The sequence below is a fragment of the Phyllostomus discolor genome, chromosome 1, assembly GCF_004126475.2.
Source record: "Phyllostomus discolor isolate MPI-MPIP mPhyDis1 chromosome 1, mPhyDis1.pri.v3, whole genome shotgun sequence".
In the NCBI taxonomy this organism is placed as follows: Eukaryota; Metazoa; Chordata; class Mammalia; order Chiroptera; family Phyllostomidae; genus Phyllostomus; species Phyllostomus discolor.
In genome coordinates, this window is record NC_040903.2 from 170,371,016 (window position 1) to 170,390,155 (window position 19,140).

Consider the following 19,140-nt stretch of genomic DNA (forward strand, 5'->3'; position numbering starts at 1 on the left):
TGTTCCTTTAAAAAATGCTTTACCAGAATACAAAGTAGTATAAGTGACATATTTGAGCTCAAATATATGTGCGTGTGTGTGTGTGTGTGTGTGTGTGTATGGTATATGGGGAGAGATGCCAACATATTAAAAGTATTTGCTTTTAGTGATGGGCTTATAAAATGAATAATTTTGTATTCCCATTTTTCTTTATATTTCAATTTCTATAATCATCCACTATTTTAACAGGTAGAAAAAAAAAACTGTTTTAGGGAGGAAAAGAGGAAGATGTGTGGTTGCCTCTCACTTGCCCCCTCCCTCCTGGGGACCCAGCCCACAACCCAGGCATGTGCCCTGACTGGGAATCAAACAGGAAACCCTTTGGTTCTCAGGCCGGTACTCAATCCACTTAGCCACACCAGCCAGAGTGGAAGTAACTTTTTTTATTAAACAGTTCTGCTCAGTAATTGAAAATAAAGGAATAACCATGGCTGGGTAGCTCAGGTGGTCAGAAAGCCATCCTGATATGCCAAGGCTGCGGTTTCAACCCTCAGTCGGAGCACATGTAAGATCAACCAATGAGTGCACAGACAAGTGAGACAACAAACTGATGTCTGTCTGTCTGCCTCTTTCCCTCTTGCCTCTCTCTCTAAAATCAATAAATATTTTAAAAAACAAACTAATAAAATACAGGCATATAGAGATTTTATGTTGTCATTTGTAGCCAACATCATTCAATTAGAATTAAGTCTCTTTTTCTTTTTCTTTTTTTTACCAAGGATAGGTATAGATCAGATGATATTTTTAGCTTCACCTCTTTGAAATGTAAAATTGGGTTAATGTTAAAAATTTCATTCTTGTATTTCCATTTTTGCTTGATTACTATGCACTCTCCAGGCATTTTAGGGAAGCAAAGGGAAATAATGAAGTGCCAAATAAACCTAGACACCAACACTTTATTAAGGAATAAGAATTTGATGGGTGATGTATTCAAATTTAATATATATACTTTTGAGCGTGCCAGATAGCTTGAAAGGACTCCCTGAAACATGTATTTCAAAGCTGGCTTCATGATCAAAGTCAAGATTTAATAATGAGGATTCTCTAATACTTGTCTTTCCGAATATGGAAATATCACTTTGAACTAAGTAGAATTACAACTGTTTAAAATGTAGACCAATTATAAGGTGTTAATACAATAAGAAACTTACTGATACACATGAAAAGTATGTCAGTTATTAATTAAACTTATTAGAGTTTATATGCTCCTGAAAAGGGGTTTGTGTAATATAAACTAAGCCTCAGGTTAATGGTTAATTTTGAATTTTATTCTTAATATAATCTATGAGCCCATGCTCTTCCTACAGGGTTTTTAATCATAGAGGTTCTAGCAAAGCCAAAATTTCTTTTCTTAGCAAAAGGTCTACAAAGCATTCTATACAAATGTTATAGAATGATTACTAAGCATCTTTAAATATTTTAGAGGGCATTTTTTCATCTAAAAATAACTCATGCATTGGGAGAAATGCTATACCCTGACACCATAGAAATGTACAGCAGGTAGGCAACGTAAGGTCTATTTTCTTCCATCACTGATATACCAGTGTTATATACCAGTGTTAGTATCTGAAAATTCTCATAGTGTCTTTTTATCTCTGTATTCAAAGGTAACCTTGGCGATTTCTACTACTTGGCTCAAGTTCTCCACAGATTATCCACAATTCCAATCATTAGGGCAACTTCTTCTGTAACATGTGGCAGATACTGCCACTGGGATTGCCAGAAGTCAAAACAAACAAAAGAAGAATTTTTAAAGCATAGTTCAGTTACTGTCACTTCAAGCTTTACAGGTTTCGGAAGGGTACTCGGCTGTGACAGCTAATGGAAATGCTGGCGCAAGGTCAAAGGTTTAGAAGTCAAAGCACCTTTCATCGGACCCAGTCACATAGATTACAGTGGTGACTGACGTCTCAAACAGGTCAGTTTCAAGTCACTCATCCTGGTAATAGATACTAGCAAAACTGCATGAACCACAACTAAATGAATACTTGATGAAAATAAGATAAACTGGTCTGAAGTGATGATGGTCTGGAGAAGCCTGGGGGAGGCCAGCTCATCTGCAGCTCCAAAGGCCCCACGACTGGGTTCTCAGGCATGTTCTTTTCATCAAGCAGGATCATGAAGTGTTGCTGACATTTTATCACTCTTAATAATGCCTTCCCTGCAATACTATCGCCCACTTAGGAAACTCAGAGCAAGTCTGCTCAAATAACCTAGAGAAGTGAAGGAAGAAAGCGCTCACAACAAATCTTTCCGCAGCCTTGAGCGATCTATCAAGTTCCGGGCCCTGGAAATGCCTGCTGTGTGAAGCTGCCTCACTCTCGGGGTGCTCTCTGGGGAACGGGATGACAACTGAACCGTGACATTCACTCTGGTGACAGGCTCGTTCTCTTCATAATTCAGGAACAGTGGCATCACAGAAAACGCCTCTCAGACTTAGAATAAAAAATCAGAACTGTAGCTCTTTCCCTAAGGCGGAGGCTTTCCCCAGGTTTATCGGCAGAGGGCAGTATCCGATTGCTCAGTGACGCAGTCACACACTGCAAAGGGTCTTGAGATGCTTTGCTGTAACACGCACTTACGAATGTGCATCTGTTACAATTATATAATATGTGACGCTGTAGGTGTGTGCAACATTCAGAGGGTTTCCAAACTAGAATTTTGATTATCTAATTTAAACCAAAACTGCAGGTTCAAAATAACTTTGAAAAGAAAAACAAAAGATAATGTGCCACCATACTTTAAACAAAACACAGATACCATTCACAATCTGAAATCACTTTTTATATGCACTGTGCTGTTCTGATTTGCCCAAATTTGAATCAAACAATGGAACTGACAAGGAGGTCAGAAAAACAAACACCCAAGAGCATGGGCAGAATTTGCAAGCCTCATTTAACAAAACCTCTGAGTTTTACTTTTGCCTTAATATCAAAACAAATCTTTTTTAAGGAGGAAGTGTAATCAAGGAAGTAGTTTCTCCAAATGGTGTTTCAATTGCCCAGGTGCCAAGCAGTAGCAGCTGGTAACTGACTTCTCAGCATCATGAAATTTCTTTACAGTCTTAAAAAAAAAGTAATTGAAATATTTTTGGTACAAATCCTGAGACTTGTAGCTGCAGTTCATTCCAAATAAGATGGCTCCAAATGAGAATTCAACAAAACCGAAAATCACCTAATTACACTCAAAACGCTGCAATTCACAAATATTAACGGCAGATTCGACAGATTCAACACGTTTACCTTCATGGAGGCCTTCAGCTCGGAAGCATCATACTGAGCAGGTGTTTTCAATAGGCCCAGAATCACCGTCTCCAGGTGGCCGGACAAGGCTGACTTCAGCGCTGACGGAAGTTCCTTCAGGAAAAAAAACAGCAAGAACATGGAAAACTTGGTGGGTAACCAATATTCACTTTAAAACTGGTGAGTAAAACAAAAGGAAAAGTGACGTGTTTATGAAGCAGATTGCGATTCTTTGACTATTCAGGGGTCTTGGATCAAACTGTCCCTCCCCTACAGGCCCTTCAACAGACACAGGTGGCAGAAACAGAAGGATCGGACTTTGCTTTGACAAAAAACCCTTAAAATCCAAGCTGATGTTGCCTTCTCCCCCAAGTCATTAAAAGGAAATCAGAGCCGTCTACAATTCCTCTGAAAGCAACGAGTGTGAGGGCGTTTCCGACATACTTGCATGTGGCAAGAGCCAGTGGAAGGTGGGGCACTTTCTGGGGTCATTGAGGGCCCTGCTAAGAGGGAGCCAGTTTGAGGCGGGGCATGGGGGGCGCTCCAGGGAGGCAGAGGTCTTGTCACCTGCTGATATCCTCCTAGAAAAGGTGAGTGTGCAGCTGTGCCAAGGGTGGCTCCCAAAAAAGTTTCCCAAAGGGACCAGAGGCCCCAGTATGTTGGGAAGTGGCTCATGAAGCTTTCCCACACAAAACACTTCATCCAGGACCGAGAAAATATCTCCTTGTCCACAGCAAATTGCGACAGGGTTGACAGTGACGACAGCGGGGCTAAAGCACCCCAATTACCCCATCAGCTTCTCCATGGTATATTATTTCTTAAGGGTTCCACTGTCACATTAACACAGATTTTACATCAGGAGAGGTCTGAGTTGGCACCTATGTAGGTAAACAGACACCCCAAAATCCAATGCAGCTTCCTCGGGGATTACAGGGCCCACAAATAATGGATGGGGGTTGACGCCGGCATCCTGCTGCGGTAATTATTCTCTTCTCCTTCCCCTTTTTCCTTCCTCTTCTCTCCCTCCTATCTTTCTCTCCTGTTCTCCAGCAGCCCCCCGGCATCTGTTGATACAATGTTCAGCCCCTACAGGTACTTGCAGGAGCGGAGAGGTGACGTGCAGCCTACTTCAGAGAGAATCTTCTCAAATCATTCGCAGAGGCTGAGAGCTTAGAGGGATCTTAGGAATCATCAGCCCAACCCTCTCACCACACCAACTTTCTCCTGCTTCCCACTGGCCCAGTTACTCGCAGCTTGTAGGAGGGGACTTTAAAAGCAACACCTTCCAAATATAGTACCAATTTTCCCATTTGGAACTTTGAGGTTAGGTAATTCCAAACTCCGCCTACCCTTGACACTCCCCTCTACCCATGCTCTGTTCAACCCTCAAATAGCATTTGTGTACCTACTGACTTCTTCCACTTCTATTATAAATACCTTATGGGCATTCAGCTTCCTGCTTCTCACAATGCCTAGCACAAGGCTTCACACCTAACAGAAACTCCAGAAATGTTTGATAAATAAAACACAGTCTCTCCTTATATGGAGAAACCTGGCATCTGGCATCTGCTTAAACATGAAAGCAATATAAAATCAACCCTCTCCCCCAGCTCCTATCCACTTCTACTAGCTCTGCCCGGCCCGGGCCGTTCAAATTCATCACCTGGGCAGCCATGGGCCGTATCCCTCAAGTGATCTGCACTGCAGGCTTCCTCCTTTCTTATGCAAACAACTCATTCGAAACAATAAGGTCTGTGTCCCGGTTTTCCTTCAGAAATTATCTCATGGAGTTTACATATCTTTCTGTAAAAGATGATGGTTTTCCTTAGCCCAAGGCTGAGAGATGAATCAGGACAGTGAGTTGTCCCCAGCACACAGCAAAGCCTGTGAGGTCACTGACCCCCATTATGATTCTGATATAAATATCTTCCCTCCAACAGGGTACATGACAGCTTTGCCCTCCATCCAATTTGAAATCAAGATCCAGGCTTCTATATTCCCTTGTACACTTCTGTGTACATACCCAAGTGTGTTCCCAGACCCCACCCTGTGAGTGACAGCTGAGGAGCAGGAACAGGCACCCTGTCCAAAGAGGTGGCCTTCTGGGCCAACTGAAACGCACTTCTATCAGCTCACGGATCCCACTGGGGAAGTGGAGAAATAATCCACTCTCCTTTGTGCCTCACTACAGATTACTATAAGTCTAGCTGGAAGAAGCATTTTAATGCACACAACATGAAAGAAGCCAGATGCCTTCCTATTTATGTCTTTTCCAACAGTTTTAGGAGGTGAGGGAGGGAGCCGTAACAGGGCTTGGCCTGCAACTCCCAGAACCCTGGTGGGCATGTCAGCCTCAAGAGCAGAAATGCTCTCCAGAACACTTCCAGCTTACCTCCACGGGGGCTACGAGTGAAAGCCGTAAGTCAAACAGGACCTGCAGGAAGCCACACTTACTGCAGCATCCAAGAATAAATCTAAAGCTTTTAATAGCAAGAAGTTAAAAATAAAGCAGCCCGTTCTTAAAAATAAAATTTCCTAACACTGCAACAAAATAAAGGATGAATAAGCCTGGGGTTGTCCTTTAACCACTAGTGGACGAGCGAGAGAACAAGCACACAAAGGACCCTTTAAAGAGTGGAACATGGCATGTCGAAGATAGCCTGGTAGACCAAACGAACTATTAAGCCCGTTCATTGCAAAGCTCTTAGAAGTCAAGTGTTGCTGTTTTTATGTTTTGTTTTTTTTTTTTATTTTTTAAGAACGAGAGGAGCATGTCAGGATCAATATTGGCTGGAGCCAAGTGTCCTAAGATTAAATTAGAAACATCTTATCAAGAGCCAGCAGAAGTCATAAAGATGAAATGAGCTGTTGCTACATGTAAACAAACTACCTGCCTGGCAAAAAGCAAGCCTTCAATAAATGGTACCTGTTGTTGTTACAACCTCCGGCTTTCTGACTATTCCCAGAACTGCTCCTCTGCACACTGGGAGCTGGAGGAGCACGTGGTGTTTGTGTAAGGGCTCCACGCACTCCAGGGGCCACGTGTGTGGGAGCCGTGGCTCTCACAAGGTTGTAAGGGGAAACCTTGGACCCCCAAGGGTTCCAGAAGGCTCCTGCCAGAGGGCATGAAATGAAAAAGCAATGGCTGAAGAAATGAAACTCAACAAGGAGTGCCCGCTGTCCCCCAGACTGCCTGTACCTTTTTGGTCCTTCTCTGGTAGGCGAAGGCAATATCCTGCCTCTGCTCATTGCTGCGGTTGGTCAGAATGTTGACGATGGTGACCTCATCCACACCTATGGGAATGCAAGTCGCAAAGAGTTAGCCGTATGCTCTGGTCCTTTGGGCTTATACAGGAAGTTTGAAACAGTTTTACAAATAAAAATGTATATACTGTTTTCCAAATAAAAATACCAAGACATCAAAATTTGGTCTCTCTCTCTCTGACAGTGCCCTCCGCCCCAATGTGTACGCCCACCTTCCTTGGTTTCTTGAGCACTTCACACCTCAAGCCGAACTGGACCTTTTTAATATTTGTATTTAAAAAAACTATTTTATTCATAAATAGGTTTCTGGAATCAACAGTAGGAGGTGCATTTGCAGTGCTCTTGCAGTCAGATGGAACAACAAAGATTTAGAAGGATTTTAAATGAAGGTCCCCAAATTGCTATTTAACTGGGGATTTAATAGACAGTAACTGCGGACTGAATTAATAGAGACAATTATTTATATTTATTGCAGGAGTATGCCTATGTAAGTAGCTAGGTATAATTTCTATAATTATAGAAGCTGTCATGACAAATGAGTCATACTTAATATGGCAGTTGTATTTTAATAGCATAATTGATTAATACAATCATATTTATTGAAGACCAAATTGTTTTATAAGGAAAATAAATGTTCCACTGCTTTTAATCTTCAATAGGCAATTTTAATAATCAATTTTATAACTTTATTAAAAAGAGTAAGTGTTTTAATCTAAATTAAATCTAAATTGGGAGTTTTGAAGTGCCACGAAAATATTTTAGCACCTATTTTAATTGGAACATGTGCATTGACAAAGATAAGCAATGCCTTCTGGGATCTGAAAGTTTCCAATTTTATGTCAGAAATGCTCCTAACATGCCATTTACCTTAAGAAAGCACGATTTTAGGAATTCAGAAAGCAAAGTGTCTCTCTCAACTGAATATAAATTTTGTTTAATATAAAGAGTCTTTGCCACAAGTGGGCAGTGATTCCTGGGAAAGGAGCAGAGTAGCTGGGCCCACAAGGTAACACGCACACTGCGAACAGCCTGGCCTGGGAGCAGCCAGGTGTCCCAGCGCGACAGAAGGGCCAGAATACAACGCTCCTGAGCAGGGGCAATGAGCAGGTGGACAGAGAAGGGGTCCTCAGCTCTCAAGCATGTTAGAAAGATCAGAAAGCTGAAAGTTAGAATTCCTGGGTATAAAAATAAAAGTGAATTCATGCCAACACGTGAGTTGGTCATCTTAACTGCAGCATCTGTTACGTTAGTTCTGATTTGCAGAGTAGCCAGCGTCAACATAGAAGTCCAACTGCTATATAAGGGATGCTTATTTCAGCATTTTGTATAATATCAAAAATAATGGGAAGAAAAAGCCCTACGTCCATTAAGGGACTGATTAAATAAATGTTCTTGTTTATATAACGGGATATTACAGTCAACTGAAATGGTGGCATAAAGTATTAATTGACATGGAAAAATACTCTCACAACATACTGTTAAGTAAAAAAAAACAACACCATTAAAAAATAATAATACAGGTTGCAAAGCAGCCAAGTATAACCCGATTTTATAAAATACATATGCATGTATAAGAAAATATCTAAAACCCTTTACAACAAAATTTTAATAATGATCATCTGAGTGACAGAATTATGGGTAATTTAAGATTTTCTTTCTTTTGATTATATGCTTTCAAAGTTCCATAATAAGCATAAAAGGGTTTTTTAAATGCACTGTGAGTGATGTGTAATCAATGATCTAGAATCAACTAGTGACTTCACCTCAACAAATTCTTGGCATGGTTCTAAATACTTTAGTTAATAAAACACAATATGCATTATATTAGGAGCTAGAACTATATAATCCTCTTTGATTTCCAAAACATCCTAATAACTATACCATTTAATCACCCTGTGGAGATAGTTATTTCTCTTCCCCGTTTATAGATAAAGACACTGAACTCAGAGGCTGAGGCCCCACTTTACAGATGTCATGGGTATAAGCATCTGCCTTCCTTGGATCTCAGCTTCCACGTCTGCAGAAGGGGCTTGAGCAACGATCTCCAGTTCTACTTCCACAAAACACTGACACAATCAAGCTTTAACGTATTTAGTTTCAATTAGGTACGAGTAGGATAGACTTAGGCAGACTCGTGAAAGTTAGAGGCTAGCTTAGTGGACATGTGTCTGGGCATGTGCACCTGCACGCACACCTACCCCCACACCAGTGTACTCCCTGGCATGTATGCTTCCCCTGGCTCTATTTTATGGCTCTAACTTTATACTAGGAAAACCACTGGGGCCCTGGATGGGTAGCTCCATTGGACAGAGGATGGTCCTGATATGCCAAGATTGAGGGTTCACACACTCTAGTCAGGGCACATACAAGAATCAACCAATGACTGTATAAATAAGTAGAACAACAAATCAGTGTTTCTCTTTCTTTCTCTCAAATCAGTAAGTTTTTTTAAAAAAAGAAAAAAATACCCACTTGCTTATATACGTGTTTTTTACTTTATACTTAACTTTCTTACCCAAGTTTGAAAATGCTAGAGAACAACAACAAATACAATTATATCCTCTAACTTCCATCCTAGTATTTCCTGAAATCAACTTTGGGGCTGCTGACCTGAAAGCACCCAAGAGCACTGAACCATAAAAAAACTATTCTCCCTTGGGGGCAAATGCAAAGTTATATTTGTGTCAGATGTGGTTCCAGGCCCACCTGAATTAAAGCCACATGAAGCACCTGCTAAAAAACACAGTCCCCTGGGTCCCACCTGAGATCTATTGATTAAAGGCCCTCTAGGACTTTGGACCCAGGAAGCAGCACTTCAGCCACCTCCATGGTGATTATTTAGGAGCCACTAAGAGTCACCAGCAGAGATGGCTAAGCACAGGTAAGGAATGGAAAGCTCTTTGAAATCTCCCCACATCCAAGACTTTCAAGTACACTTCTACCAACTGCATCTGTCAGGTGCAGGGTCGTCTACAACTTCAGGGAGAGAAATGCTTACCTTTGTCCCAAAAACCCAGGCAGGAAGTGACACCCACGAAGAGCTCACGGCACAAACCACGGTGCAGTCGTGCTCTCAGTCAGTAAAACTGCCTTCTGCTTCTCTGTTCAGAGCGCCTAAGCGTCCAGCCCACCGAGTCGGAATTCAATCCAATTATTGGAAATCCTCATAAAGAGCCTGGGTAGTTAACCTGAATCTCACCTAGGAGGCAGCAACTGCTCTAGTCGGAAGGAATCTAAATGTGTTTTACCTAAATTATTTACCAACCAAACAGCCTGCTGAGATGCAGCCTCCAACATGCTGGGATATCTTAAGAGTGAACAAGCTGATGCTTTACAAAAATGCTAATACTTGCAACTACAAAGAAATTAAAAGGGGGTTGTTTCTTCAAGTGGAAGCCACTCTGCCTTCTGATAACCTCACCTACATCAGTTGTTTCTCCCACACCATTGCCTGCAAGCTTCAAATTGAACTGGAAAGAAGGAAAAATCATGGAGCCCAGGATCAATTGCCTCGTCAAAGCCACTTAAGGCATCTCCTATGTCAAAACACCAGAATACACACATGGGCCTGTGGGATTTAAACACCCTATCTTCAGAGCACTGCTGCTCCCTCTTGACCTGCTACCATAATTGGTGAGACAGTTTATTCCTGCGGAAAACAGTCCAGCACAGGTGGAGCTGCCAGGGTCATCCGGTGACTCATCACTTCTGCCCAGGATGTAGCTGAAGGATGGGGACCGAACACTCGGCTCCCTACGTCAGCACAACTGGCGTCAACAGCGGACAGTGAGTGTGGACCTCGAGGAGCGCTGTAACAGACACAACATAGGCGCAGATGCCCAGGAGATGAGGCTCTGCCCCTCTGCATTTGTACTTTCGGACAGCTCACGCTGTTCCCGTGTAACAGGGATGTGTTTGCTGGGCTGAAGGGCCCAGGATCTAAATGAAACAGTGTGGCTGGGGCAAAAGAATTAGGGAAAAATAACAAACAACAAACTTGAGTGTTGCTTTGCCACCCACTGCATTTGTGTTTGATGTGGAAGGTCACAAAGTAATCTGAGCCAAGGCTCACACTGGGAAGCAGTGATGCAGGTAGGGGGGTCCTATAGAATGTGGTGAGAACACAGAAATTCCGTGGTCCACGCAGATTTTTTTTATATTTAAAAAAATTTATTTTTGTCCTGGCTGGGTGCTTAGTTGGTTAGAATGTTGTCCCAACACGCCAAGGTTCTGGGTTCGAGCCCCCATCAGGGTACATACAAGCAACCAATGAATGCACAAATAAGTGGAACAATAAATCTCTCTCTCTCAAAAACAATAAATACAATTTTTTAAAAATTATTTTCAAGCAAATAGAGGCTAAGATCTTCAAGACTGGTGAGGATCTAAGATAAATTTATTTGGCTCCTGATGGGAAAGAGCACCATAATGTTTGTCAGCTTTTACTCCTGAAATGAAAATGGTCGGCTGACTACAAACCGTTCCCCACACTGAGCTGGGACACCTGAGAGGCCAGGCCCTGTTCCAAAAGGCAGGGAACCTGCAGCAACAGCTCTGCCCAGTGATGCCACAGGGAGGCACTGCTGACAGCAGGGCTCAAGCACAGAGGTCTGGGGTCGTGGGTTCTTTCAACCACCCGCTGTATTTTTAAAACCTAAAGAACACTTGCAGTCTAAAATAATGGTTGGATCCCAAACCACGAAATCAGCCTCCTGGAGTCTCCTCCTCCTCCTCCTCTCTGTGGGTGGAAACCCCAAGTCAGCTCCACATCTGGCACTCCATGGAAAATGTCTTTATTGTCCACGGGCGAGGAACCAGGAGGCCATTCTGAACAGGATGCTGACTCACATCTGCCAAGACACACTGGCTGCACACAGAAAATGGATTTCATTTGGTTTGATGAAGGACACAGGAGGCTGTCGGGCGGGGCTGACTGATTAGGCACTACAGACAAGCTGCCCAGATCTTCTCATTATCTCGATCCTGGGAAAAAACCACGATTCAGCTTAGATTACCGGGCATATCAGTATCGAACCTCAGAAGAAACCATCTTTACAGCAAGGTCCAAGGCAAGCCACTGAGAAGAGAGGGCTGTATTTGCAGAAGTGTGGACCTATTTTATTTATTATAACATCAAGCCAGCCAGTCACTAAGTACCTACTAGGTGCCAGGCACTTTGCCAGGTGCTTTCCACCACTCTACCATGTAATTCTACCACATCCAGGCAAGGTGGGTTGAATTTTACCCATTTTACCAATGAGAAAAGCAATGCTCAGTTCAGTTGGTTAGAGCGTCATTCGAACATGCTGAGGTTGCCAGTTCCATTTCCAGTCAGGGCTCAGGGCACATACAAGAATCAACCTATGCATCCCTAAATAAGTAGAACAACAAACTGATCTCTCTTTCCACAATAAATAAAAATAAATAAAGCCCTGGCTGGTGTGGCTCAGTGGGTTGGGTACTAGCCTGTGAACCGAAAGGTTGCCAGTTTGATTCCCAGTCAGGGCACATGCCAGGGTTGCGGGCCAGGTCCCCAGCTGGAGGCCTGTGGGGGGCAACTGATCAATGTTTCTCTCCCTCTCTTTCTCCCTTCCTTCTGGTCTCTCTAAAGGATAAAGTCTTTATAAATAAATAAAAAATGTTTTTAAAAAAGGCAGGGACTCACATAAGCAGAGCTGGGATTCAAACCAGGATTAAAGGGCCAGGCTCACTGAATTGGGCTATCCTAGCTCCTGCTACAGGAAATTATCCAAAACTTGAAAATAAGGCAAGAGAAAGACCGCATGTTCTCCCAGTGTGCCTAGGAGGCCCGTCCAATGCAGTCTGTGCAGATGCGTGCTCCCCCTCGACTCGCTGCTACGTACCACTGACCAGGGTACAGGCTCTCCTAAGCAACATGTTAACTTGGAGATTTAGGTCCTACTGGCAAGGAGAGCTCCAAGGGTTGTGGTCTCAGTGCCCTGTAGGAAATTAACAGTCTTGCGTCCAGCCCAGTAAGCTCATTCCAACATTCTTTATTCAATGCCTATAAACACCCAGTCTCTCAATCACCCTTTGAACCAGTCTTATTTAAGCGAGTTAAATGTGTTGATCCTATATTTATAAGTCATGTTTGTACCTTTTACAAATTATACATTTTCATACCACATTCCTCCCACAACCAGTTCCTAAAACAGATTTCGGACAGTAATGTGTTTATATGTCTACAAAATGGAACTTGCTTAGTACATATAAATGAACGCATTTAATAATCAATAATCAAGTAGATATTACTGGATTTGCCTCTGCGTGGCCAGCAAAGAGACCACCTATCTTGGGTTTTTTCAACAGAAAGAGCTAAAAGACTCTTCCGGAGAAAGCCACTAAGAACTTGGTGGGAAGGGGGCAGTCCCTGCTAACAAGTCATCTGTCTATCGGGAGTGATTTTAAGGACACACACACACACAGAAACTGATGCCCAAAAGTCTCCTTGCCACCATCAGCCACGGTACCACTGCCTGGCCAGAACTCCTGCTCTCAAAGTCACCTCTCTGGACCACTCAGCAGAAGTGAGTTCTGTCTCCAGAGTCTCACCAGGAGCCAGACGTCCAGGTGGGCGACAGATGTGAAAGGGAGGCAGGCATCTGGCTACGTGGCAGCAACAGACGTAGTGCTCTGGCAGTGACGTGGGACAAGAACTTATGATCTGGGGCATGTTAGTTACCCCCCCGTGCCTCGGTTTCCCATCCTGTATCGTAGAGACCATGAGAACACAATTTACGGGGATGCAGAAAGGACTGGCTGGGTTAGTGGCTGGGAATGTGTCTACCACCTTCTCCACTCGGCTTCGCTGTCACAGGCCTGGCTCCTGATTGCATTCTGTTTCTGGTCCATGAACATATAGGGCACAGAGAACATGGGGCCACCAGCATGCATTAGATTTGAGTCCAATTTGTGACAAACCATGGCAGCTGCCTGAGAGAGGGGACAGAAAACAAGCACTGCGCAGGGTGGGAGGAGAAAGGGAAGCTCGGTTGCTCTCCCAAGTCTGGCACAGCTGGGGAACATGGTCCCCACTCAGGGAAAGTGTCATTTCAGCTAAATACCTAAGGAGAAGGCTTGGCCCAGAAATCAAATTTCTGTCCTCATTCCATTCTGGTCTCGCTTCAGCTGAGACCCTTAGAAAAGATTCGAATGCCATCTATTTGGGAGTCCTATTGGGTACTCTCATAATCTAGACCCCTGTCTGCTCTCCATGCACAATTACATTTCTGAAATACTCTACAGGACCAGCTGAAAAACACAACACAGGCCCCCACTCAAGATTCAAATTAAATCAAATCAAATTGCAAATAAAGGACTGTGCATGAAATGCAAGCACGCTTTGTGTGCTGCTACTCTATCAGCCCCTTGAAACTGAAAACTAAAAATCTGGACAGAGCCAAGAGGGCCTAACACACCTACACACTGAACTCAACTGGCAGCGAATGTATTACTTATTGACTTAGCATTGATACCAGGTAGGAATCTGGATCCTTCCATTGTCCCTCGGTGGCACTGATACTCGGATTTCCTTGGGGGAAAAGAGGGGACAGTTTTTACAGAAAAAGGAAGAACTGAGAGGTAGGCAGCAGAGGCTGAGGCCTAGAGTTTAGAAAGGGAGCAAAGAATCCTTCACCCATGTTTTACAGGCATCTTCGCTCGGGTTGGGCATCTACACCCTGCCACCACCGGGTAGACAGAAGTCATTTTGAAGGAAATCAGAAAATCTGTGCCCTGAGCAAAGATGGCTGTGACTCAGCACTGGTGCCTCTTTGTCCCCAACGGTGGTGTAAGATGAGAACGCCAACGAAAGTAAGTCTGCACAAGGGAGAGGCCTCAGCAACGGAACGCTCCCTCCTTCTCCTTTCCAGCAGGGCCAGACACCCGGGGTGACGGGAGTCCCCAAAGCCTTCCTCACAAGCACACTCACTCAGACTCAGGCCTTCTCGCTGCTCTGGACCCTCACCTCCCACCCCCTCTACTAGGAGAGAAGCTGCTTTTCAGAGCCAACCTGCCTCCTGGCATCTTTTAAAACACATATTCCTACCTAATTGCTCTCTCAACCAAATGGATACACCTCCAGGGGTGCAGGTGTGACCCTGAGACCGAAAACACAGGTCCTGGCTTGCTCACCATTGTCAGAGGGATGTTAGACTTTTGGCCAAACTGGAAATAAATCCTAAGTGGTTCCATTTTAAAAGCATAAGAAAAAAAGTAAGTGCAGAAACTTGCTGCAGTGATGCTTCTATACTTATGCTTATGAGAAGGGGGAAAAACATTACCCACTTTTGCATCCCTTCCGGAGAACACAAATACTGCTAAAATCAAAACTGGCAATAATAATAGGGCAACTCATTACCCTCCCCTTCCAGAGAGCGAGAGAGACCCAAGCTGTACCAGTTTATTGGCACTTACACTAACTCCGGGGTTGTGCTGCCTCTAATTACAATCTATTTTATGTAGTCTAGATTCATCCTTTTCTAATTTAGCTGACTTTCCTTTCTAGTTATTTGGACCCATATGGTAAACCATTCACAGCTGTGTTGTACACTCCATAGTATATATTTAACCCAAGGCCAATCTAGACCAAGAGACTCCTACAGATTTAAGTCTCTAAAACCTCTTGTTAATTAAGCAATATTACTACTTTTGCATAGCTTTCTCCAGCTTCTAACTAGACATAAATTAAGGTAAGTAACTGCACAGTCCACCTCAAGCCAGAGCATAACATGTAACAATCACGCACCGGGTTTAGGTAACATACTCAAGAAGTACTGAGATCTCTTCAAAGTAGAAACAAAGCAGGCTTAGGAGAATGAGCTAAATTCATTTTGTAAAAACAGATCAAAGCTCACCACAGGGCTGTTACCCTTTCTGGACACTGTCCTGATTCTGGAACTGCCCTCTGCTACCTCATCTGCCAGCCATGGGGGTCCCCACTCCCCGCACGCATCGTGTGTTCTGGTGTCAGAGAACACTGGCTATTTGGGTGAAATGTTTACCTTCTCACGCAGTCCCAAGGGCTGTGTGAATAAGATTAAGTCCAGTTAATGAAATAAAGTCCTTGCCCTCAAGAAGCTGACATTTTCTGGTGGGAGAGAAATTCATACACAAGTGTGACAAGAGCTATATATAAGGAGATACAGACCAAGAAATAATGGATTCTGTCTCCTCAAAGAAAACGTAGAGAAGAGGCTGTGTATCAGCTTGGGCTGAAAGATGTGGGGAGGACTGCCTGGATGTTAGAAATGGGTAAACGCTCCCTCTGGAAGGTGGCAGCGCTCTCCTGCCAGAGCAAAGGCTCTGTCTGGGGCACCGAACAGCCTGGAGGAGACAGAAAAAGACCTGCAATGGATGAGGCAAGGAGGCCCATTAAAAGGACACACGCCTGGCCATGTAGCTCCGTTGGCTGAGCGCTGTCTCGCTACACCAAGGTTACGGGTTTGATCAGGGCACATACCAGAATCAACCAATGGATGCATCAGTAAGTGGAACACAAAATCACTGTTGTTTTCTCTTTCTCCATTGCCCTCTCTCTCTAAAATCAATCAATAATTTTTTTTAAAGGACAGATGTCAGGCCAGGTGATGCTAAAGAGAGATGCTAAAGGGGAAGGGATGGGTAAGAGCTGCTTTGCGACCTACCTTCTGACCAGTCTAGGCCACACCAGCCTACAGATGTTGCCCAAGTCTACTCCTCCCGTTAATCCTCCCTACGCCATGTCTGCTCCTTCACATTCCTTGTGTTTAACAGCAACTGATTAATCCTCCACCACAGGTGACAGCTCTCCTACAGAGAGTACTTATCCAGATGGTAAGGAAGTGGATCTTGCATCAGGTGCAGCAGGCACTACCCAGCATGCTCTGCACTTGGCACACCACCCCCCCCCAGGTCTGTGCACACACACTTACGTTACCCTTTCTAGGAGAGAAGACCTAGATAGTCCTCTTTACTTTTCATGGTCTTCTGGCTTTTGTTTGTATCAGCATTTAAGGTTTACGCTTCGTTTCCTTTCATGTCAAGGAAGCACCAATTACTTAGCATTGAGTTCTCCACAGAAAGCCTGGGAGGTGGGAGTGGGGTGTGGCAGAGCTTCTTAATTACACTAGAGGTAGAAGGCATTCTAAAAGGGAGGGCTACAATCTTAATTAGTTCATTTTTAAGTGGTGTTAGTTATCTAAAAATATCACGAGGAAGGAAAAGGAACAAAAAGGATTTTACCCTCCCAACAAATGACTTCATTTTTATTTGTAATTAAATTTACTGCCTTTCATTATGAAGTTAATATGTGTCATCAAAATAAAAAAACTTGGAGAATATATTGAACGCAAAAGAAAAGAATCAATTACCCATATTCTATGTATCAGTTAACATCCTTTTTCCTTTTTGACATAAAAAATTGTGGTATAATCACATTGTATGTACTCTTTGATGTCCATGTCTTGATGTAAATGTCACAGTTAGGGTAAAGGTTAAAACAGTGTTCTGGAATTGTGGTGATGGTTGCACAGTTCCGTGAATACACTAAAGAACAGTGAATTGTACGTTTTATGTAGTGAATTATATGGTATGTGAATGATATCAAATAAAAAAGTTAAAAAGTGTTCAGACACTTTATTTTCACGTCTCTGTGGCAGCCTACAGACATTCTACGTGCTATAGAGTGAGCTCCCCCCATTTCCTGAGTCACTCCCCAACGAGAAGGTATCTGACATTAACATGCCTGGTACACTGAGCTCTGGATGGGTATCATATTCTTTGATCTCAACAGTTTCCTAGGAGGAGTTAAGGTTTTAAAGATACTGACAATGTAGAAATTATTTTAAAGGACCGAGAGACAATGCAAGAAAATTTAATTACTCTCTAAAATCATTAGGCACCAAAAAAAAAGTAAATAAAAATGGGTCCTTTAGAGGAACTCAATGGGGTTTAAGTCGGAAAGAGAAGAGGACAGGCCTCTAAAGCAGGACCCCAGATATGACATGTCTGATAACAACAGAATTGTGTTTCTCACGTTTGACACTCAGCAAAAAGAGAAAGTTCAATCCTGTAAGGTTGGCATCAAGATATTGGGGTACTTACGCCTACAGCCTGGGGCTGGACAGAACCGGTTCAAACCCCAGTCTGAAACAGGACCAAGAGACCGAGAGCATGCTAACCCTCAACTGTGTCACCCATAAACTGACCTCATACACCACGGGGCGAATTTGAAGTTCTTCTAAGATAAATGTTACAAAAGTGCTTGGTTGCAATGCTGCCCATAATGAGCACTCAATAAATTCAATAAGTAGTTGTCACTGGGATCACGGTGATGTCAGCTGCTTTGGACCAAACTAGAAAGCAGGAATCCAAGTCTCAGCTTTGCAGACATTTCTGCTTAGAAACGACAGTATTTTCCTGCTAACTTAGAAATCGCCTGAAGGTATTTTTATTGCCATGGGAGTTTCAGCTGTTCCCAGAGTTCATTTGCGCAATCTTTACATTCCAGTGTGCTAAAAGCTTTCTCATGCAGGGATAAAAGCAGTCTTTGTCTCAAGCTGGGGAAAGGCACCGTCTTTGTCAGAGGAGTTAACTGTTAGACTTCGAGTGTGCTTCTCCGATGGCTCGGTGGGAAGCCCCAGGAACGCAGACACACCCAGATAATGAGACAGGGTGAGTTTTAGGAAAGTGGATTTGTGTGTGTGTGTTTTCAGGTAAACTATTTGGGGCAATGTCAAAATGCCGGGCTCTATGCTAAGGTGTTAAGTAAGAGCTGGTTTGTAACAACCCTGTGAGGTGGGAACTTTGACAGGTCCTACTTACTAGTAAAAAAACTAAGGCTTAAGGAAGTTAAGTATTTTTCCAGTCAGACAGCTAGTAAATTAGTGGTGGAGCCAAGATTTACAACAATGATCTCACATGTTCCCATCTACTGCGCTTCACTGAGTAGAACAGACTGTAACGAGATAAGCCTTACAGACTTTAGTTTTATGTTCTGATGAGTGATTTCCTGACTTCCCAACCTGATCTTTGACAAGCATGTTTAAAAGCACCAAAAAAGAAGACTTTTTAAAGGCCAAATTTGGACACTTCATTATTCTCCCTTCAGATGTCCCGGCCGCCGTTCCAGAAAGTGCCCACAGTGTCCCCCTGGAACTTAAGGCTGCTCAGAGACAGGTGGTGCAACCCCCATGTCCCGGTGGAACCACAGGACCTGGAGGATCTTTCTCCTTTTCTTTCTTTCATTTTTTTTAGGATTTTGTTTATTTATTTTTAGAGGGGAAGGGAGAGAGAGAAAGAGAGGGAGAGAAACATCAATGTGTTATTGCCTCTTACACACCCCCTACTGGGGACTTGGCCTGCAACCCAGGCATGTGCCCTGACTGGGAATCCAACCAGCAACCCCTTGGTTCACAGGCTAGTGCTCAATCCACTGAGCCACTCCAGCTAGGGCATTTTTCTCCTTTTCTTCCCACCGCTGGAAAAAAGTCACCAGTTTCTCCAAGGGTTTTAGGAAAGGTGACTGTGTAATTTATTCTGCAACATAAAACAATTTTGAGAGTGAAAAGGGGCACAAGCAGTAAATGTGCAGGCA

General features: G+C 43.4%; 1 protein-coding gene across 1 annotated transcript in view; it reads right to left on the bottom strand.

The window, feature by feature from the left end:
* ANXA2 (annexin A2) overlaps nt 1–19,140 on the bottom strand; it is a 42,175-nt gene that overhangs the window by 8,117 nt on the left and 14,918 nt on the right. Inside the window, exons 4-5 of the mRNA XM_028506998.2 lie at nt 6,481–6,575; nt 3,282–3,395 (exon numbers count right to left, since the gene is read on the bottom strand). Of these exons, the coding sequence (XP_028362799.1) occupies nt 3,282–3,395; nt 6,481–6,575 (209 nt within the window). The remainder of the gene's footprint in view (nt 1–3,281; nt 3,396–6,480; nt 6,576–19,140) is intronic.